Source organism: Propithecus coquereli, unplaced genomic scaffold (assembly GCF_000956105.1).
Source record: "Propithecus coquereli isolate 6110/MARCELLA unplaced genomic scaffold, Pcoq_1.0 Scaffold107, whole genome shotgun sequence".
Classification (NCBI taxonomy): domain Eukaryota; kingdom Metazoa; phylum Chordata; class Mammalia; order Primates; family Indriidae; genus Propithecus; species Propithecus coquereli.
In genome coordinates, this window is record NW_012134636.1 from 2006515 (window position 1) to 2030112 (window position 23598).

Consider the following 23598-nt stretch of genomic DNA (forward strand, 5'->3'; position numbering starts at 1 on the left):
CTGAGTTGTGTTATGTAGCTTTCCTTGCGTGTTATTTTACATAGCATGATCATTAAGTGGATATTTATGGTGTTCTAAATAGTTTCAGGTGATAAATCCAGGTTGATGGAAAAGGTAAAATGCTCATTTATAGCCTGGCCCAAACTGAACCCCAAGAAACATACACATAACAAGCATTGCTCCCTGAACCTGTGTGTTGGTTCTGGGAAAAGCCTACTAAAACAAACTTGCCTTTCCCCTTTAATCTGCTGGTGCCAAGGACACGTGTGTGCATTTACCACTACTGTGATGGGTCAGAAAGTCTCACACACACATTAACCACCCAACTTTGCTACACAGGAAGAAGACAAACCTTGTATGGGTGAAGAGGCAAATGCTCTGATGCATAGGAACAAGGGTGATATCACTCAATCACCAATTACCAGTTGTATTCCTGCCCAATCTGGACCTTTTGCAGTTCATACACTATACTAACCCCCACCTCTTGGAATGCAAACAATTGTGGACATTTTAATTTGTGGACCTTTGCTGATTCTGTTCCCTCTACTTGTAATGTCCTACAATGAAAAAGTCTTTCAAGGCCTGGGTCAAAATTTAGCTCCCCTGTGAACCCTTGGTTCCATAAATATTTGGTTTAAGGGTTTCTTAACTTGGGTCTGTGGGTCATTATGAATAGGCTTTAGAGGGTTTGTCTATGCAGCCGGGTTACCTAGGAAATCTCTGTGTCTGCACCCATGTATGCTACTCTGGAGGGGAGGGTCAGAGCTTCCATCAGAATCTCAGAGAGGTTCTGTGACCTCAAAAAACAAAGGTCTTTCTCTTATGAGATCTTTGAGGGCAAGTGTCACATCTCTTTCATCTTAGCCTCCCTAGCACCGGTTCAAGACAGACATTCGTAACTGTTGGCAGACGGCTGGTAGTGACCCGCGAGGCAACACTTTCACAGGCAAAGAAGAGAAAACAGGATGGTTTAATTTGTAAAGTCAAGAGTCATTTGTTCTTAATTACAGTGCTCAACATGCAAATTACATCCACCTCTTGGTACAGAAATGGCACCCTGTCACTTCCCTGTTAATCCATACAGAATTATTCCTGGGCACCCTTATCTGTCTGCTAGTAACTGCCCTCTCTCCTTTTTACAGTGATATGTAAACTCTCTTTTGCCCAGAAAATAAGGCCTTTTGTCCAACTGAGTTGCCATTTACAGTACAGCACCACTGATTTGTCAATGGATTTCATATATTCTGATGTCCAGATCAAGACCGCGCGTTATTTAACCCGTCTTCAATGATCCCAAAGGCACTTGAGAATCCGGCAGTGCCTCAGGGTCACTGGTTTTCACTGGATAGTATTAAGAGATGTAGGTTTGCTAAGTCTGTCCTGGCCTGCGGTATTCACTCTGGAAAGAGTTTATGTGGATAAGGTTTGACACATTTGCTCTGTGTCATTCTGTAGGCTCAGAAGGAACAATACAGGGAGATTCATTTTGCTCATCCATAGTTTCTAAACTTTTGGTAGTGAAAATATTCTACTTTTGTAAAGAAAGTTAAAAATACTAACAAAAAATTAAAGGTAAAACACAGGGTGTATGGATCCCAAGAAAACAGGAGTTTACTGTGGCTAGATGTCAAGCTGACTGCACATAATAATTGGTTATTCTAATAACAGTCCTTCTTCCAAAGACTGAATTTTGGCTAAGATTTTATATATTATTAGTAGCTTGAGTTTTCCCCCTTTCTCTGACTTTCATTACAAGAGTAACCAGAAGGAACAGTGAAAACATTTTTTAAATTGCAAGTCACCCAGCATACTCCTCCTATTTCTTCTGGTTTCAAACATAAAGGGGAACCCTGCTCAGACAAGAACAAGCCTTGCTGCACACCCGCCAGCTCTTGCGCCCTCGTTTTTATTCTGAGAGGCGCCAGCTCCAATGAAAGTTACAAGGTTAAGTGCTACTCCAAGTTCCTGACACAGCTAGTCCCTGCTCCGTCTTCAAAAAATAGAGGTCTGTAATTCCTTTTTGAACATGCCTTCGAAGTGGAGGTCTTTGGCCATGAGCTCCTCTTCGACATCATCTAGTGCCCACTGGTGATCTGTCAGCTCCAAAGCTTCCCACTCTGTCTGCAAAGGAAGAGAACACCAGGGCAGGGGGAGAGGGGCTTGTTACTGACTGTTGTGGCTGACCCTTTACTCATCAGCTACCCTGGGCCAGAAGCCAGGGTAAGCTATTTACATGCATAAGCTCATTCAATCCTATGATGCTGCTACCCCCCCACCCTTCCCGGTTCCTTCTCCCCCCTCCTCCTCAATTTAGACATAAGGAGACCGAGGCTAAGAGAGGTCAAACAATTTGTTCAAGGTCACTAGCGCTAGTAACTACTGGAGCTGAGATTTAAATTTTGGTTCGTCTGACTCCAAATCCCTAGTGCCTAACCTGTTTATCAGCTCACCCTCACTAAGCACCTGCTTTGTGCCCACACTACCCTTAAGAGGCATACGATAGACAAACCAGTGCTTTGTGATTCTGAGCCCTTTCATCAAGGGACTTGTCATCTGGTTTAAGTTGCACAGGGTCAAAGATGCTTTGATGTAAATGGCAGAGAATATTTTCAATGGGCCAAAGAACATTTCCTCCAACCTATCTCCAAATACATGACGGCATTTCATTATAGTCTGTTGGAGCCCAGTAATTGATGATTTCATCACTGGAAGACTCTGACAGTGTGAAATATAAACTGTTTTGGCATATAATCATTTGCATGTAGGCCATTAATATGTTAAGCAGAAAAAAATTCTATTAATCTACTTTTGCCTTAAATTAGTGGGTTCTTAAAAAGTGCTTTATGAGCTGGACATATGCCTGTAGTCCCGGCTACTCAGGAGGCTGAGGCCGGAGGATCACTTGAGCCCAGGAGTTTGAGACCAGCCTGGCAACATAAGTGAGACTTGGTCTCTAAAAAATAAAAATGCCTTATGAAATTTAATGCGCAATATAAATATTAACTCACGAGTGTGGTTTTTTTGAGATCTAACTCACACACCATAAAATTCATCCATTTAATGTGTACAATTTAATGGATTTTAGTATATTCACAAATACATATAACCATCACCACTATCTAATTCCAGAACACTTTCATCGCCACAAAAAGAAACCCCATACCAAACAGTAGACAGTTCCCACTACTTGCTTCCCCCAACCCCTGGCAACCACTACTTTATTTTCTGTGTATTTTCTTCACCATTTTGGACATATGTGGTCTCTTGTTCTTGTTTTCTTTCACTTAGTGTGTTTTCAAGGTTCATCCCTGTTGTAGCATGATTCAGTACTTCATTTCTGAATATAGCTGAATATTCCATTGTACATATATTCCCAAATATTCCATTTTGTTTATCCACTGATCAGATGATGGACACATGGGTTATTTTTACCTTTTGACTATTATAGATGGTGTTCTGAACATTCTCATGGGAGTTTCTGTGTGGACATGTTTTCAATTCTCTCGGATATTTACCTAAGCTAAGAGTGGAAATGCTGGGTAATACGGTAACTACATATGAGGGTTCCCATTTCTCCACATCCTTACCAACACTTGTTATTCTCTATCTTTTTGATTATAACCATCTGAGTGAGCATGAAGTGGTATCTCACTGTGGTTTTGATTTGCATTTCTCAGAAAGCTAATGACGTTGAGCATCTTTTCATGTCCTCATTGGGTATTTGTATATCTTCTTTGGAGAAATGTCTAAGTCTTCCAGTCCAAGAACACGGATATCTTTTCATTTACTTAGGTCTTTTTTTTTTTTTTTTGAGACAGGGTTTCACTCTTTTGCCCAGACTAGAGTGCAGTGGCATATCATAGCTCACTGCAGGCTCAAGTGATCCTCCTGCCTCAGCCTCCCGAGTATCTGTCACTATAGGTGTGCACCACTATGCCCAGCTAATTTTTTTATTTTATGTAGATACGGGGTCTTGCTATATTGCTCAGGCTGGTCTCAAACTCCTGGCCTCAAGCAATCCTCCCACCTTGGCCCCAAAAGGTGTTAGGATTACAGGTGAGTCGCTGCACCTGGCCCTATTTTTGCTAAATTTAAATTCAAGTGATAGAACCACATTGCCCTCACTGCAGGGAATTGATTTTTAAAGTAACTCTCTGGTAACACCTTTCACAGCCTCACTGTAGCTCTAGAAGGTGAATGGAGTGTACCTTGAAAGCTTTGTTGGTATCTGCGGGCATGGCCATGGCTGCTCCAGTCATCTGCTCCTGCATCATTCGTGATTGGTCAGCAGCTATAGCATAAGACACGCTTACGTGAGTGCCAGGGCTCAGCAAGCACCCTAGGAGACGACTAGGCCTCACACAGCACTTAGAGCTGCTCGGTGGTAGGTTAGAGACTCAAATGACAGGTTCACTGACTGGCCCTGTCACCTGCTGGCTATGTGACCCTGGGAAAGTCACTTTATCGCTCCTGAAAAATGGGGGTGATAATAGCAGAAGACAGATAACTAAAGAAAGCTCTAAATCTTATTTTATTTCAAATTTCAACAATACTAACGGTAGCCACCAGTTACTAAGCAACTACTACATGTCAGGTACTTCACTAAGTGCTTTGCATATCCTACCTCTTCCACTCCTAGTCCCTCCACATGTTAATTAATAACGTCTCTATTTACAGATAAGCAAACAGAAGATTAGAGTGGTGAAGTAACTTGTCAGAGGTCCCAGCCATTTAAGTAAGTGAGCCAGGATTAGTACTGGAAAGGACTCTAGTCAATGAACTAACTGATCAAACCGGTTAGTTGAAGCTTTACATTTACAGGCTTATATTACTAGTACTGGATCCTTCACATGAATGTATCAGGCTTCAGGGAATCAATACTGTCCCAGTGATTGCCAGGGAGAATTTAGATCTTCAGTTTGATCCCTGGAATTTTTAAGACTCTTTCAGAAACCTCAGAAACTTAAGGAACAGAGCACCGTATTTGACTATGCTAACGAACAGCATAACCTACGTGACTTTTCTGGCTCTAGCATGGATGATTCATCTATTGAAGTATTTGCTCATTACACCTGACATACTTCTTACCATTATCTTGGCCCAAAATCAGAGAGTAAATGCTCCGAAGCCCAAATACATTAAGGAAGTACCAGGATGCAGAACTCACCCTGGCAAAGCAAAAGCAAAACAGTATAAGTAGTTATTCCAGAAATTAATGCAGTTTTCATTTTTATACTAACCAGTGTTGTTCAGTGTATGTAAAGGAATCACCTGGAATAAGCTATATTCATCCAAAGCACAACCAAAGAACAAATACAAGTTGTTAAGGTAGTCTTACCAATACAGAAGTATATTAAATAAAAACTGAAATAGGCCTCCTGTCCTGAACCTATTCTCTAGAGGAAATCACAAGTGTTGGTGTGTTCCATAGTTACAAGAAAGGATTAAAGGTAGTTTTCAGGACATACTTGCAATACTGAGGACCACAGCTACTGGGAAAGCTACTGTTCCAAGTTTTGAACTTTATATCACCAAGGCTTCCTTTAAGCTTTGGTTTCCCACCCTGCCCCCTAAAATAAATATGCTTGCATATAATAAAAACTAAAAGGAGTGTGAAAAATGGCACATAAATGGAAAGAGCCACACTTCACTCTAAAACTTGGGTAACATAACAGCAGGAGTCTATTTTGGTTACTTCATCAGGCTGCACATGAATAAGTGCGCTGTCTGTATGTGACACTGATCTATCTACCACAGTAACCGTATGCTCAGGTTCCAGTCTCCCCCGCTGTCCATGCGAGCATGTCAGTCACATACCTGTCCAGGTGCTGAGAAAAGATAAATAAGCTTTTCTACCATGAAGTTTCTGTTTAGCCCAAATGAGACTGGAAGGTAAGAGTTTAATAGAATCATGCTGCTCATATAAAGCACAGCTTTTCTCCTCCAGTAGAGCTGTGCACAGCCAAGACTCTTCCAGCATCTGGCCTGTCCTGCCTCTCCCACACGACCAGTGATGGCTCTGCTCAAACTGGCTAGTGAGTCAAGAAGATCACCAGTGACCCCCATTTTGCCCATTATTCCCCCTTTTTCTTGTTTGGCTTCTTTTCTATGTCCGTCTGTGGGAGGCCATAGACAAAGCAGCCTGGAGAGGCCACACGAAGCAGAATTACTGGGCTCCAGATATTGTAGCCGTGTTTTCTAAGAGTTTTTCAGATTTTAGGTTTTATTATTCTATTATAAAAAATAGAGTCGTAAATAAAACATGAGTGTTGGATTTGGATGGACTTTGTGGTCAAATCTTACCTCCTCCACAGACTTCATAGACGGCTATGAGGATAAAATATTGAAAACACACAGCACAGTGAACGGAACTAATGAAAACTATTAATGTTATCATTAGTCGTAATGTATTTTGGAAAAAAAATAATATAAATATCCATTCCCACAAGCTCCAGGGTGTTGCTAAAAAGGTTTGCCCTGGCCAGAATTCTTGGCTTAATCTTTTAACTTTCTCGAGGTTGACACATCCACCCCTGCCTTCCTAAGCCCAAGAAGCTAGAGAAAAGAGGCTGACACATTATTTCCTTTTGCAAGACTCATGTAAAAGTTGCCATAAACCACCCATGACGTTTTGAGTGGAATTTTAATGAAAAATAAACTATAACAACTATTCTAGTGAATTATGCAAATTGGAAATCCTGATCTTTAAGAGACACTGGTTTTAGATTTTGGTTTGTGTTTTTTATTAAATAAAAGAAAGTTCTTACCAGGATGCATCTAATGTAAGTAGTTCAATTCCTTGCTGTAGCATAGGCTTAAAACGGAGGGTCAGTGGAAATGGGACTTTGGCTGCAGGAAAAAAAAAAAAGTTCACAACCACTCCGAGCGGTTTTATTTTAGAATAGTTTAAGTGTGAATGCATGTATTCTTTCCCTGTGGAAGTGTGAGCCTGCCACAAAGCTTTTAGAAAATGATTTCCACAAGGAAATTGTAGCAATTTCTGAAGAAAAAAACAGTCAAATTGTCACTCTACTTTCCTTGAACAATACCAGCTTCTAGATAGTTTAGCAAGCAAGGACTCAAAGTAAGCTGTGACCTAAAATCTGGAAAAAACTTGCACCGATCCGTTAAACCCTGAATGGAATACATATACACAAAGAACTACATTACTAAGAAACCAAATTGATGAAAATCATGTCGACTTATAAACAAAAAGATTGCAAACTTACCCTAACACCTAGCAAATGAAGTCAAAATAGAAAAGAGACTTCCCTTTATCCTACTCAACTGGAATTACTGTATTAGTTTTGGACATAAACTCGCAAGTTGCTTGTTTGAGTCTCTATTAGTAAAAAGCAAAAACGATCCACATGATGAACTTAGGATCATTTTGTGACAAGAGTCATAAAATCATAGCTTTTTTTTTTTTATGAGACAAAGTCTCACTCTGCGGCCTGAGCTATAGTGCTGTGGTCTCATTATAGCTCACTGCAGCCTCAAACTCCTGGGCTCAAGCGATCCTCCTGCCTCAGCCTCAGCCTCCTGAGTAGGTGGGACTATAGGTGTGCACCACCCCATTCGGCTAATTTATCTATTTTTTGTAAAGAGGGGGTCTCGCTATGTTGCCCAGGATAGTCCTGAATGCCCGGCCTCAAGTGATCTTTCTGCCCCAGCTTCCCAAAGTGCTAGGATTACAGGTGTGAGCCACCACGCCCAGCCCTAAATTTTTTTGTTCAAAGAATGTTACCAGTTTCCACAAGAAAACACAGGGACCTGTGAAATCAGTGTCTCAGTAACATTTGGATTTCTCTGAAAGGGGACATGGGAAAGGAACACAGATGAAGTAAATGTGAGGTCTGCTGGGTCTGTAACTTACTTGTGACAAAGCCTGAAAACGTCATGTTGATCCATCCACCAATAAGAATCATAGGGAGGACATTTGTTACATTCCCTTTCATCATGTCTGTGAGCATAGTGGGATCTAAGACAAAAGCACAAGACACCACTAGATTTTACCTCTGTTGGCAGGGACTTTCTTCTGATTTTCTACAAATTTTAATGTACTTGATAATTAAAGACAAGTTCACTATAAAAAAAATTCAAATGACATAGACACGTTATGATGCAGACAGTTCCTCTGAGCCCACTCTCGAAACTTTTAACTGTTTATTGCATATCCTTGCATCTTTCTATATACATATACATGATAATTTACATGTAAATGCATATCCAATAAAGGGATACTATGCTTACTACTCTGCTTAATTTTAAAAAAATTAATATATTATGGATGGTATTTCCACACTGGTATAATATATACCTCTTGATATTTTCAAAGCTTGCATAGGATTCCATTGTGTGGTGGCACTGATCACTTTTCGGTGGATCTATAGATTGTTTGTAATTGTTTTGCCAATAAATGATGCTGTCAACAACTATCTTGTACATAAATCTGCATGTTTATGTGTTTCTGTGAGAGAACTTCTTAGAAGAATTTCTGGGTCGAAGGATTTGTACATTTAAAATCAACAGACATTGTCAGATTGTCCTTTGACAAGGCCCTACCATTTGGCATGTCCACCAACAGTGAGAGGGCCTAACTTCCCCTGATCTTGTCAACAGTGGCTTTGGTCAATTTTTTCAATCTCTGCCAATTTAATGGGCTAAAAAAGGACACCTTGTTTTAATTTGTATTCCACGGATTATTAGTGAGGTCAAGTATCTTTTCATATATTTATTGGTCTTTGTTTCTTGTAAGTTTCCTTAAAGACTTGTTAAAATTAATTCCATACAATCTTAATTACTTAAAAAAAAATTAACTCCTGTACCTTCTCGATGGGTTTAAAATAGCTGGTTATCTTACCAGAAACAAAGAAAGAAGTACTACTAAAATGAGAGGACACTCAACACAGAACAATGAATTACTTTTTCTTTAAACATGCTTTATTTTCCACACAATTGGGATCAGTGGAAATAAGAAATCTGTTAGCACCAAAAGTGTAGGGTGGACCAAGAAATCATGTCTGACAAAGAAATGGCTGGCCTTGGGGTGTAGTGAGCTCGCAGGAGCAGGGCGACCATCTGTCAGCAATAGGATCCAGGCACTAGGTGGGAGCTGGGGCTGGAATGCTTTTCCAGCTATGCTCCATAGAACACTGGTCCTGAGGAACAACAACAAGGAGAAACCCAGGGATAATGGCTCTGGCCTCCCCATTCCATTGGCCGAGAGCTCTTTTTTTTTTTAATTTGTTTTATACATTGGGGTTCCAGATTTATTTGAGAAAGAGAACTCCACTTCCATCAATCCCCATATTAGATTATTTCTAAGGTCCCTTGGATTACTATCTTCTACAATTTAATATTTAAATAAAATGACATCCTCCCTCCACCCTTTCCCTTGCCCCATTCAATAACCAGTGTTAAAAATCTTCCTTAAAGATGAGAGAAGGGAATAAACATACCAGTCATAGGAGAAGGTGGCACTACCTTCCTTTTAGTTTTTTTGAAAAATCCATCCTCTGGGTTGTTGAAGTAATATTTTCGTGTCAAGAAAGACTAGTAGAAAAAAAAGCTTTTTAAGTCTAAGAACTGTGACATTGCAAACTGTCAAATTATTCCCCAGAGGCTTCATCAGAAGGCCCTCGGAGTATGCTGTTACACTCGGAGCTGTCAGCCTATGTGGCAGCTGACCTGACACTTTAGCTGAGTCACATTTAAAAACAATTGCCTAAGAAGGATGAGGTCACATTGACAGTAAACACCACCAGGCCACAGCTTAATTACTGAGTTGCCAACCTTCAGCTTTCCCCAGAGTGTCCCCTTATACAACATTCTACTGCCCTCAGCAGTGAATTGTGGAGCTTTTTAATAAAAGATAAATGAGTACCTGTTTGGGAATGTATTTTCCATTTTCCCTGAGGACTCTGCTTCGAATTAGGACTTGACTGAAAAACACAACCAAGACAATGAGATTTTTAAAAGTGAAACACTAGAAGAAAAGAGTAAAGTAGAAGACCTATTTAAACACAAGAGAGGACCTATTTGGCAATAGCTCTGTGTGGAAACTTTCCAAAATGCAAGTATCTTTAAAACCAACATAACATATTTAATCTAACAGTCAGGTTTTCAGAAAAGTATTTCTCAGAAGTGACTATGTTTCTTAACAAATAAAGATTTCTGAGGAAGGCACATCTGGGACATTACACTCAGCTTTCTTACTTCATAATAAGCTACAGAGGAAATTTCTCTCAGTGAAAAGAGTAGCAGTTGGACACTGTTCCAAAGATTTGGGGGCAGGAGGAGGGGGGAAGGGTGAGGATAAAAGAAGGAACTTCTTAATATCCACTGAGAAATGAGTACAGGACTTGAGAGGGTTATCTGATGGAAAACAAAGAGAAATTCCATCCAGGATTCAGTCTGTTAGAAAGCTCTCAATAAACATTTATTTAATTAATAAATGAAATTACTTGGTGATTAGAGCATAGTGGATCATTAAAGATAATAGAGTACTATATAATAAGTGGCTGTTGCTAACATACAAATACCAAACAGAACAGAGATACAAAATACTAATTTTTTTCTAGGTATTCAAAAATTGTTCAAAGGGGTAAAAAGCCCTTAAATTGATGGAAATCCTTCTTGAAAAGTGAAAAAAAAATTATAGACAGAAATGAACACAAGAAAACTGTGCTTGGCGTTCTCTCTCTCTGCTCCTCAGTACAAACCACCTGCTCTAGGCAGTCAGTGGGGTCTCCTTGTCACTCTACACATGTCCTAGCTTCTCCACATGCTGACAGTGCTCTAGTGCCCTTTCCTTCACCAACTCTACTCCATCATGCCTTAATACCTTCTTGAAGCCCTATCTTCTCCACGAAGCTCTTCCTGATGCTAGGTGACCTTGTGGAATTTTCTCTGTTCTTCCTCCTCTTCGCCTTGTTCAACTGTACAGTTGTCTACTGTATACACAGGCCTGTTGAGGTGACATGTAATATATCCTGTTCCCTGGGTGCTAGCCTAAAGATACTCTTAAGTGTGGCCTATATACCAATGCTGGTCTGTGACAAGATAAGTACAGATATTGAGTGCAAGGGTTTATAGAGTTTTATAATAATTTGACATTCTCATAACATACAAATACGTGATCAAAATATTTTACAAAAGCATCAGTCTGCAAGAGATTGGAAATTAAAAAACACCCCCCTCCCCGCCTCCACTGGTCCTTCACTATTGACAGTATAAGAAGCAGGAGATCCAGAGCAATGAGTAAAAAGTTAAGCTCTGTTAGGAGTTTGAGGTTACAGTGAGCTATGATCAGGTCACTGCACTCCAGCCTGGGCGACAGACCAAAACTCTGTCTCTAAAACAAAACAAAACAAAACAAACAACAACAACAACAAAAAACTTAAGCTCTGGAGTTGGACAGATGGGTTCAAATTCTGTCTCTGCCACTTATTATCTATCTGATCTCAGGCAATTCACTTTAATTCCTTAAGCCTCCATTCATATTCTGTATAATAACAGATTTATTCTTTCATTGAATAAATATTTCTTGAACTTCTGAATGCCAGGTACTGTGTTAGGTAACATGAACAACAGTGATCAAAATGCAAATATCTCACGAAGATTAAAGTGGGGTAGAATGACACTAATCAAATAACCAGAGGAATAAATGTGAAATTCAACAGTTAAAATCCTAGGAAGAGGCCGGGCGCGGTGGCTCACGCCTGTAATCCTAGCACTCTGGGAGGCCGAGGCGGGCGGATTGTTTGAGCTCAGGAGTTCTAGACCAGCCTGAGCAAGAGCGAGACCCCGTCTCTACTAAAATTAGAAAGAAATTAATCGGACAACTAAAAATATATAGAAAAAATTAGCCGGGCATGGTGGCGCATGCCTGTAGTCTCAGCTACTCGGGAGGCTGAGGCAGAAGGATTGCTTGAGCCCAGGAGTGTGAGGTTGCTGTGAGCTAGGCTGACGCCATGGCACTCACTCTAGCCCGGGCAAAAGAGTGAGACTCTGCCTCAAAAAAAAAAAAAAAAAAAAATCCTAGGAAGAGAGATGGATAGTGTTATGGAAGTGTATAACAGGGGGAGGAGACTGGTCTAGAAAGTCAAGGTCTGAGAGGAAGCTTTGACCAGGATGTAGGATTAGGTTGGAATCTTAAGGATGAGTGGGAATTACCTAGCAAAGTGCTAGTGGGAACATCATGGACAAAAGCCCCATGGCAGGAGTAAATACTATGTCTCTGAGGACACGAGAAAAGGCCATGTGGCTGGAAGAAAGAGAAGTATAGGAAATGTCTGAAAATGTCATCTGAGATATGGGCAAGAGCCAGACTACACAAGGCCACGTAGGTCCCACTATATTTTGATCATTATCTTAACAGGAAAAGGAAAGAGAGGGGAGGTTTTTAGCTGAGTTCTGGAACTCCTGACCTTGAGCGATCCTCCTGCCTTGGCCTCCCAGAGAGTTCTTTATACATATTATCTCATTACTACTGTACCTGGCACATCCTAAGCCCTAGACTAATGGGATCTAATATTTTCCCGTTGCATGTTTTATCACTTGGATTGAAACTCTCTGACAGCAGGGTCTTGACTTTGTTTTATTTCGTACTCCACAGAATATAGCAGAGGGCAGGGCACATGGTAGGTCATCATAAAAACTCGTTCACTCTATGGTAATTCAGGACTTTTCCAGGCACTGTCATTAAAAGAAATTCATCTAGATCTGTATTTATACTGCTAAACAATTATGTAGAACTGGGGCTGACAATCATGACCCTGAATCAAAGCAAGCTTAAATTATTGTGTACATTCTAAATATTCAATTTCTTAAGCTGAGATCCATAGCTGTATTCTCTGAAGTTTGCAAATTCTAGAAGAAATATTTATGTTTTCATTTTAATGAACGTCTAAAAATAAGTCCTTGTACTGGTTATAAAGATAAAGCTTTGGTAATTTCCAACTGAAAGACATTTTCTTAGAATAAAACTTTAGTTTTTAAAATCAGTACTTCTCAAACTAGTGTTCCATATTAAGAATCTGATTTTTTTTTCCTTTCCAAAGAGTCAGTATATTCTTCAAGTTTGAGAACCACTTTTCACATACATTCTATCTCCAAATATGGTCTAATATATTTCACTCATGCATTTTTCATTTAATACATTTTAGAAAAAATTTAGTTAAGTTTTGAAGCAGTGAAAGCTTAATCACTTAAGAAATGAAACTTCCCATTTTATGATCACTCAGGCTAATGGAAATTTATACTGTACTTAGAGAAATGTTTTACAATTAAAAACGTCTTTTCCTTGGACTTAGGCCAGTTCAGAATGCATAGCATTCTACTCAAGTTCAAATGATGTTTTGGTGGAGCAGAGTCACACCATATCAGAGCTGGCATTATCCAATTACCTCACTTAAGAGATAGTGCAATTATGACCAGAGATGTTGGGTTTTCTCTAAAACAGTGGTTCTCCATGGGGGGTGGTACTGCCCTCTAGGGGGCCTTATAGAAATCTGTGGAACTTGTTTAACTGTCAAAGTGATAGGGTAGAGGCAGAAAAATCATATCACTGTCATTTGTTAGGGGTAAGAGATATTAAGTATACCTCAGTGCTGGGGATAGTCACATAATACAAAGAATTGTCTCATGCCCCACACTTTTTCTTTTTCTTTTTTTTTTTTTTAGAGATGGGGTCTCATGCTGTTACCTAGGCTGAAGTGAATGAAGTGGCACCATCATAGCTTACTGTAACTTCAAATGTCTGGGCTCAAGTGATCCTCCTGCCTCAGACTCCTGAGTAGCTGGGACTACAGGTGTGCACCACCCTGCCCAGCTAATTTTTAAAAATTTTTTGTAGAGATGGGGTCTTATTATGTTGCTTAGGCTGGTCTCAGCCTCCTGGCCTCAAGTGATCATCCTGCGTTGGCCTCCCAAAGTGCTAGGATTACAGGTGTGAGCCACCAAGCCCAGCCCAGGCTGGTTTTTATATATAGTAAATTCACAGGTATGCAAGCACCAAGTAAATATAGGGAAAAATTGCACTTTGTTTTATTCAGAACTTTACCAAGAGTATTTCACCATTTAGGAAAATCATATTGAGAGAGTACTGCCTTCTGTGATATTTAAGTAGCTAACACATCTGTATCAGTTAGGAGAATCACATTGAAACAGCACTGCTTTCTGTGATATTCATGTAACTGTATCAGTCGACAACTGATACAGTTATGGTGTATTTTGACCGTATTAGACCAGTATGGTGACCCAATTATGGCGATTTTACAGCGAGGTGCATGCTTCTGACTTCTGCATTACATCTTCTAGGACACTTGTGCACAAACACTTAAGAAATATAAATGAGGCCGGGCACGGTGGCTCACGCCTGTAATCCTAGCACTCTGGGAGGCCGAGGCTGGTGGATCGTTCAAGGTCAGGAGTTCGAGACCAGCCTGAGTAAGAGCGAGACCCTGTCTCTACTAAAAATAGAAAGAAATTATCTGGACAACTAAAAATACACATATAGAAAAAATTAGCCGGGCATGGTGGCACATGCCTGTAGTCCCAGCTACTTGGGAGGCTGAGGCAGGAGGATCACTTAAGGCCAGGAGTTTGAAGTTGCTGTGAGCTAGGCTGACGCCACGGCACTCTAGCCAGGGCAATAGAGCCAGACTCTGTCTCGGAAAAAAAAAAAAAAAAAAAAAGAAATATAAATGATCTTACTATAAATTACTTTCTTTTTATTTCTCTTGATTATTACAATTATAACATTATTATTTTTTTAAATGTTCTTCTATGTAGACTGCACTAACTTTGAATTTTACTTTGGGGTTAAAAAAGAGAGCTTTAGATCGAATATATTCAGAAACATCACTCTAAAATCATATAGCGAACCAAAGGTGGAAAACTGTGGTAGAGAATCTATGACAGCAGGAATTGGGGTTAAGAGGATTTAACTTGGAAGTGAGACTGATCTAACTCCAAGTACAGGCACTATATTTTGCTAGTTTGGTTACTTTGGGAAGGCTACTTAACTTTTCCCAGCTTCCTTTTCTTAACTGTAAAAAGGGGTTATCTACCTCACTGGTATTGTAAGGATAGAATGAGAACAATTTTTAGGTGTCAATAAATGCTAAATGTCTGAGCTCTCTCCACTTTTGTATCTTTCTTTCTGTGGTAAACTGACTTCATGTTAGTAACAGGGGCCTGGCTCTTGTCAATTCTGAAACTGATGCCACAGGAAAATAATCAAAGTGGTCACTGTGGTATAGTGGAAAGAGTTCCAGACTTGGGAATCAGAAGACTTGGCTTTGAGTCCTGAATGTCACTATGTGTGACCATGGAAACTTTTTAAGCTTCAGTTTCTACAAAATGGGAGAAGAGTACCTACCTTATAGAGTTGCTTTGAGTTTTAAATAAGTTAATGAATAAAAGTGCTTAGCATAGTGCCTGGTATAGAATAAGTGTTGGTTTATTATTCTTCTTACCATAATTGGGAAGGACAATTGAAAATGATAAAGCAGTGCTTCCCAAACTTCAGTCATTCTCATTCCATCTTAGAATTTTTTGTCTTATTCACCTACTAGCACTTGTACTATTACACATTTAATATTTTGCATGTATCATCTTTTTTCTACCCATATAAGTTTTTAATTTAAAGGAATCTTTAAATTACTAGCAAATGGAAATCCAGTATTACTTGCCACACAAAGAAAGTAACTGTTAAAATAAACACAATAGAAATAAAACGTTATTATTAAATTTTAACTAGATATGTGACCTGTGGAAAGTTCTGAGCCTGAGGCTTGCTCTTTGTTAAAATGAGAGATTAATAAATGATATGGAGGTCTTATAGATATAGTAACACTTACCTGAGATGGTCTCTGAAAATAATCAGAACAATCGATCGAAAATTATTTTAATATAGAAGGGGCGTATGTCTAGATACCACTTAAAATCTTCTCCAAGTCCTGTCCCCACAGATAAATACCAGAATGAAGCATGTGAGGAAGAAGTTGCCTCCACTTTAGGAGAGGACATATTAATTACGACTCCTCACATCTCTAATGGCAATTTTACAGTTTACAAAGCGCTTTCTTACTTAGCATCGCAGGGGACAACACAGCAGTAATTTGGTAGAACGAGGATTATCACACCCACCTGACTGGATGTCGGGAAGGCTAAAAACAGTAATGCACGTGGCACTCAGTAGGCACTCTTCCAACGAAAGAGTGGGACGGGATAGTTCATAGATAAGTCCACCGAGGGTTGGCGACTCACCTAACAATATTAATTTTTGGAGCACCTAAAACGTCCCAGACCCTATGCTAGGGACTTTACAGATATCATCTAATTTGATCCCCACGCCTGCTGGATGAGGCAGGTACTGTTATCATCCTTGCTTTACAGAACACAAAAATGAAACAGAGGTAACAGCTAAGGTCAGCCTGCTAGTGGGGGCGCGACGCGAACCCAGGCAAACTGACATAACCCTTGCACTTTCTCGCCCAAGGTCAAGAGAGAGTGAGGTCGGCCGAAGGAGGGAGGGCACTGACCTGTCAGACACTTGTTCCTGGGTGAGCTTCTTGTCGCTCTGCAGCAGGATGGACACGTAGTGGCGGATCATGCCCACGAAGAAAGTGATGATAACGATGGGTAGGACCACCCAGAGTCGGATGTTGGAGTCAAGCAGCAGTTCTGGCCCCGCCATCTTCACTGAAAACCGGCTCCCAGCCGAAAGTAGCCGGGTTTCTCTTCTCCGGGGGGCAGGCGCTCCTCTTCGCGTTCGCTTCTGGGCCTTCTCACGCCCCTCAGCTTAGCCGGCCCAGGACTCTGCGGCAGACCCCAGGCTCACGCACTGCTTCCAAGTGGGCCGCCCGGACGCCCACTTCCGGCGCGGAAGTTTGACGTCACGACGCGGGGCGCCTCGGTGGCGTCAGAACGCCGTTGCGCCTGGCGGGAAAGTCGAAAGCTCGGGGCGACGACGGCTTGTCGGTGGGTGAGTGGAGCAGCGATCGTAGTTTCTCAAGGCCCCGCGGCCCTGCGGCCTAGTCACTAGGCCCAGGCTTAGCCCGGCTTTCCCCCTGGGGCTCTGTGCCCCGAACCTTGGCTTTTTCAGCTGCCCTATCGTGGGATAATCCCCCCAGGTACCTCTCTGCGTAGCTAAAATGACGAACCAAGATGGATTTTACTTCCCCCTCATCCCCTACTTCTCGATGGCCTCCTAGTCCAGGCAGTAGGCCTCATCTGTCTTTTAGGCTTCGATGGAAGCCAAATGGAATCACACGTGTTAAGGGCGGGTTCCCTGCAGATAGAACGTCCTGACTTGCCTTAGTTTTTCCATCTGCGAAATGGCTGATAATGGTTATAAGTATTAAACGAGGCAAGGGATAAAGAAAGAACATTCAGCACAGTGCCTGGTACATCGTAAATATTAACTATTATAAGTGATTATTGTAATCAAGTGTAAGCATAGGTGGTAAAGAGTGCAGGTTCTGGAGCCAGACTGCCTGAGTTAGAATCCTAGTGCTGTCACTCATGAGAATAAGAATGGTACCTACTTCAAAAAGTTTGTGAGAAATAAATGAATTATTAAGTATAAAGTACGTAAAACGGTTCTTGTTAGCGATTAGTATTTTTACCTGCCCTGCCAACTATTCTCACTCTGAATATTCTCACAAATTTTCTTTATTCTGGAATCTGTGCTGGGCACTAGGGACACTGAGATAAATGAGGCTGGATTCCTGCTCTCAAGGAGCCACACGGTCTGACCCTATTGCGATGTGGTGTGGGTTCCTAAGTATACTCTGTGGAGCAGGGAAGCTGGAGTAGCAAACTCCCCTAAGGATAGGACACTTTTCAAGGAAAATGACATTTGACTGAGTCTTTAAGGATGAGTAGAAATTTCCAGGCAGATAAGAGCATTTCAGATGAAGAGAACACTTTTGTGCAAAGGCACTAAGACCAGGAAGGTTCTGGTTTACAAGATAAACTAGAAGGTTATGTGATTCAGACCCTCCCCTAACTCTGCAGTGTCATTTCAAATTCTACAAGCTCCTTTCTATTTCAGTATGAGTTTTTCTTTGCCTGGACTACTACTCTTGTACCTCTTCTACTGGCTAACTCCTATTCCAACTCTTAAATCCCTGCTTAAAAATCACTTTCTTAGGGAGATTGTCCCTGAGAAATTATCCCTTCTTCACTACTTGCACTCTCAAGTAGATAAATTTCCTTGTAAGCCCTCATACACCCTGTACTTTTCTTTTATAGCATTTACACAACCGTAGTTAAAAACATTGACTGTTTGTTACTATAAATTCCCTGAGGACAGAGATCATGTCTGTCTTGTTCACAATTGTAACCCCAGCACCTAGCACAGTCCCTAATATGTAGTATTGAATTCCTGAGTTAAAGGACAGGTTGTTTAGGGCAAGATGATAAAGGGTCTTGAATCTCAGATGGAGAACTATGGGTTTGTCCTTCAGCAACAGGCAAGTCATCTGCCTAAAGAAGCAACTAGGTAAACAAGTCTTGAAAGGAAGACACTATTGGCCAGATGTAGGTGTTGAAATTTGCTCGGCACCTGGATCTAGATAGCATTAGTATGAAGACTAGAACTCCTCTGGTTTTGGATATAGCAGTTTTCTTTGAGCTATAGCATTAACTTCTCAGAATTTAGCTTCTAGAGGTTAACTTCTATTCTCTGATTTTGCTCTAGGAAGTAATTTATGGGCAAAAGACTTTGGTCAAAATGGTTTCCAAAAGAAGATTGTCAAAATCTGAGGATAAAGAGAGCCTGACGGAAGATGCCTCCAGTAAGTGTCTAGTCATTTGTTGCTTTATTTACTGTAGCAAATGTGTGAGGCACTTAAAGAGATGTAAAGTTCCTATTTTTCAAGTTCTGAGAGTCATCAAGGCTAAATGGACAGAGCACACAGGATCTAGTACCAGGAGATTTGGGATGGAGTTTCTTTCTCTAATTCCACATATGACTTTGGGCATGCCCACAGCCTCTGAGCCTCAGTCTCCATATTCATAAAAGGAATTGGTATTATAGACTTTATCTACTGTGCATCATCTAGGTGCTAAGACACAAAGATACAACATAGTCCCTACTCTTTAAAAAACCTCTCTTAAAAAAATTATGATCTATTCTCCATGATCTTAGAAAGGTGGGAAAAAAATTATGGTTTAAATAATTGTATATAAAAAAGGGTCTATGATAGTGATGTATAAAGGAAATACATGTCAAAGCAAGTACACCAGAGGCAAAGAAACAGTGCAGACTCTGCCCTTATGAGATTGTGTTTGACAAAAGATATTGAAAGTTCCAAAGAGAAGGCATTGATACTCATTTTCACTTATGACACTCATTCACTGTATTAAAGCAGTTCTAACTTGTTGATTGAACAGTTATTTCTTTTTTTTTTTTTTGAGACAGAGTCTCACTGTGTTGCCCGGGCTAGAGTGCCGTGGTGTCCTAGCTCACAGCAACCTCAAACTCCTGGGCTCAAGTGATCCTCCTGCCTCAGCCTCCCAAGTAGCTGGGACTACAGGCATGTGCCACCATGCCCGGCTCATTTTTTCTATATATCTTTTAGTTGTCCGATTAATTTCTTTCTATTTTTAGTAGAGACGGGGTCTCGCTCTTGCTCAGGCTGGTTTCGAACTCCTGAGCTCAAACAATCCGCCCACCTCGGCCTCCCAGAGTGCTAGTATTTCTTTTTTTAGTTAAAAAAATTTTTTTTAGCCAGTCAAATTTAGCAGTGGGGAGTTTTATACTAACTTTAGTGATGCTTGTTAATAAGTTCTGTTATGAAGAGTTATTTCTTATTAGGTTATTGGAATGTAGGTTTGATTCTTGATCAAATACAACTGAAGTTGATTAAAATGCTTGTTGAACAGCATTTAGAATGATTAAAATTTCAAGGCCAAAACCATGTAAGGAATAGGCTCGATTTAGAAAAGGAAATTCTGAGGCTCTAACAATGTTAGTAAAGGGATTGTAGAATATAGAGAAATTGGTAGAAATTTTGAAATGAAGAGGAATAATTTAGAAAGTCACTAATATCATACTTTGGAAATACTGTTCCCCTAAGAGAAGAGACTTCTGAATTAAGTTTATTGGAAGGGACTTGGGTTCTCTTGGTCAGTGATGAGCAAGCTGAATCTGTCATTCTGGTTATACTTTAAATTTCTTTAAGGAAGGAGTGGTCTTTGTTTCATTCTGCTTAAGGCTTTATTAGAGAGAGGAAGAGGGCCGGGCGCCGTGGCTCAGACCTGTAATCCTAGCTCTCTGGGAGGCCGAGGCGGGCGGATTGTTTGAGCTCAGGAGTTTGAAACCAGCCTGAGCAAGAGCGAGACCCCGTCTCTATTAAAATTAGAAAGAAATTAATCGGACAACTAAAAATATATAGAAAAAATTAGCCAGGCATGGTGGCGCATGCCTGTAGTCCCAGCTACTCGGGAGGCTGAGGCAGGAGGATCGCTTGAGCCCAGGAGTTTGAGGTTGCTGTGAGCTAGACTGACGCCACGGCACTCTAGCCCGGGCAACACAGTGAGACTCTGTCTCAAAAAAAAAAAAAAAAAGAGAGAGAGGAAGACGAATTAGAAGAGGAAAAAACAGTATAGTTGCTTCATTAAAGGGAATAGAAGATTTTATACTTGACTTCAAGTACCTGTTTGTGTTTGTTTATTTATTACATCTTATTACTTTTTATGGATTGAAAGCCTTGGAATGAAACCAATCTGGGCTTTGTATTCAAAGATGTGATGCAGGAGAACCTGCCCCATTCTGTGGACCCTTGTATATAGATCATTGAGTCTCAGATTTGGTGTGCATCAGGATTATTGCCTAATGAGTTTGTGAAAAATTCAGACTCCCAGGTCTTACTCCCGAGATTTTGACTCAACGGCTCTGGGATATAGTCTAGGAATATACATTTTAATAAGCTTCCCAGTGATTTCAGTGCAGTGGTTTGCAAGCAACAGCTTGAGTGACACTAGTTTAGAATTTGGGTGGAAAATACTTCCATAGTTATCGTTAAAATGGCACATTTTGAATTGTTCAAATGAAAACCCGATAGGTAAATATTCTATTTGTTGATCGTTTTATTTATTTGTTTGTTTGGAAGCCACTATTGCTGACGATTGTTACAGATAGTTTATTTCACTACAGCATCAATTCTAGTACAATTCTTTAGGAACACATCAATTTTTCTGTCAGGGTTATCCTGGTTTTATGTTCTAATCTTTGCTTTATAATTTTTTACATTCTTGAAAATTTTCTCTATTTTCAGAAGCCAGGAAGCAGCCACTTTCCAAAAAGACAAAGAAATCTCATATTCCCAATGCAGTTGAAGAAAATGATAGTGTCTTTGTAAAGCTTCTTAAGACATCAGGAGTTATTCTTAAAACTGGAGAGAGTCAGAATCAACTAGGTAATATGTTAATCTAAATCTGTTCTCTGAGTTTAGTGAAAGGGCTCAGGACTGAATGGTGGATTTCCCAAATAGAGAAACAATGAATATTAGAAATAGGGGGCCATCTGTCTTGAGAAAAAAGACAAAATTGCTTTTTAGAGAATATTGTTATAGTCTTTGGTCCTGGTTAATGTATGTTAAGTAAAGTACTTATGCTTTTTTTCCTTTAGAAAAAAAACATTATATACTAGTATTCCTTTCTAGTATTCCTTTGTATTTTCTTGTGAAAAAATAAATTAATGCCCAGGAAGAAACTATATCCGTGTCAGAATAACTTCAGAAGAAAAAAAAAATTTTTTTTTTTTTTTAAAGAGACAGCGTCTCACTCTGTCGCCCAGGCTAGAGTGCAGTGGCGCAATTACAGTTCACTGCTGCCTCGGACTCCTGCGCTGAAGCAATCCTCCACCTCAGCCTCCTGAGTAGGACTACAGGCGTGCCACACCTGGCTAATTTTTCTTATTTTTTGTAGAGATGGGATCTTGCTATGTTTCCCAGGCTGATCTTGAACTTCTGGGCTCGAGTGATCCTCCTGCCTCAGCCTCCCAAAGTGCTGGGATTACAGGCATAAGCCACTGTGCCCAGGCCAGAAGAAAATTTATAAAGCCTTATAAGGCCCTGTTTGGGGGTCACTGATTATTCTATCCTGCTAAGGTTATGGCAGGTCTTTTTTAGAACATTCAGTGGCTATCTTCTATCGAAACTAAGTCTTTACTGTGGATTTAGAAGATGTGGTTCTGAAATTAGGTTGCAGATATTTTTATTAGTTTCATTAGACAAGAAACTTAGGTTTTTAGGGAAGGAAATCTATGGTAGGAGAATGCTGACCAGCTATTCTTTTTTCCTCGTAGCTGTGGATCAAATTATTTTCCAAAAGAAGCTCTTTCAGACCCTGAGGAAACATCCTTCTTATCCCAAAGTATGTATTTTTTCCCTGGTATTTTTGCTTTTGTCAGCAGTACTTTGGAAGACACTGGCATAAAGTTGAGTGGGCTAGAATGATTTTTAGCTAACTGACAGCAAATGTTAAACTAAAAATCTTATTCTTCCCTTGTCTTTTTCATTTTTTAAATCTCCTTGTTAAGATAATAGAAGAATTTGTTAGTGGCCTGGAGTCTTACATTGAGGACCAAGACAGCTTCAGGAACTGCCTTTTGTCTTGTGAACGTCCGCAGGATCAGGAAGCCAGGTGTGGAGAGGAGGCACGAAGTCTTGCTGAATTCAGTCTGTTATACTAACTGGATTGGGGGATGAGGGGGAAAATGCAATTTTTTAGAATTTCAATTTTGATTTATAGGTCTCTTTTCCTCAATTTAGACCTCACCTTAAAATTCTTCATTTTGTGGTTATGAGGCTGAGAACCAGAGTGTTTTCTAGAATGTGTTTCACTAGCGTTGATAGAATTTCAAATCTTCACCCCTCTTGCTAAGAGCCATCTTCTCACGTTCTATATTTCTTGTTTAACAGGATAGTTTCTCTTTAGATATTATGTATTTAACCAGTTTTAGGTAGAAAACATAATAAAAACATTAAAAGAAGTAAAACAAAATAGAAAACAAATTTAATCTCTTTTTTACAGCATGGGCACATCTTACTCTAAAAGCCTTATCAAACTGCTTTTGGGCATTGACATATTACAGGTGAGACTATGTCACTTTTTCTGTGAACGTTTGATGGATGTGATTTGTGGTGTATGCTCAAGTATAAATGGTTGGAACACAGAGTAGAGTAGGGTTACTTGGAGAATTTGGGTTTACAGTAGCTTACCATAGCCTTGTTGCTGAGATGAGTCTGGTAGGGTAATATCTGTGTTTTTGAACTGTGCTGGTTAGGCTAATACATCTGGCAGTCCCATTTATTCCCTCAGCATCCGATTCCTGTTTCTTAAAGCTGCATCCTGTGTGACCTAAGTACCTTGTAATCCTTGCCATATTCACATCTGTGTCCTTTCCCCGTTTAGCTTTTTAGTTGCTTATGTAACTTGATTTTGCCCTTTTCCTCCTCCTCTCTTTATTAGGCAATACATTGACATTTTTTAAACATCTCAAATTATACAAATGTATATGCTATGAAGAGTCTCCCTCTCACCCCGTCCTCCATTTTTCCTTTTCTCTTCTCCCTTACT

General features: G+C 40.1%; 2 protein-coding genes across 2 annotated transcripts in view; one reads left to right on the forward strand and one right to left on the reverse strand.

The window, feature by feature from the left end:
• Positions 1–1875: 1875 nt before the first annotated feature.
• On the reverse strand, positions 1876–16899 carry EMC3 (ER membrane protein complex subunit 3). The gene is made up of 8 exons (XM_012646998.1): positions 16551–16899; positions 9887–9944; positions 9462–9555; positions 7877–7981; positions 6768–6849; positions 5089–5168; positions 4209–4291; positions 1876–2121 (listed from the first exon to the last, which is right to left on the reverse strand). Exons 1-8 carry the CDS (start codon positions 16703–16705, stop codon positions 1993–1995), a joined length of 786 nt encoding a protein of 261 aa, XP_012502452.1. The 5' UTR covers positions 16706–16899; the 3' UTR covers positions 1876–1992.
• Positions 16900–18745: 1846 nt separating this feature from the next.
• The window catches only part of FANCD2 (Fanconi anemia, complementation group D2), a 56985-nt gene continuing 52132 nt past the window's right edge, over positions 18746–23598 (forward strand). Inside the window, 5 exon segments of the mRNA XM_012646552.1 lie at positions 18746–18809; positions 21294–21434; positions 22325–22392; positions 22559–22662; positions 23053–23159. Coding sequence (XP_012502006.1) covers positions 18746–18809; positions 21294–21434; positions 22325–22392; positions 22559–22662; positions 23053–23159 — 484 coding nt within the window.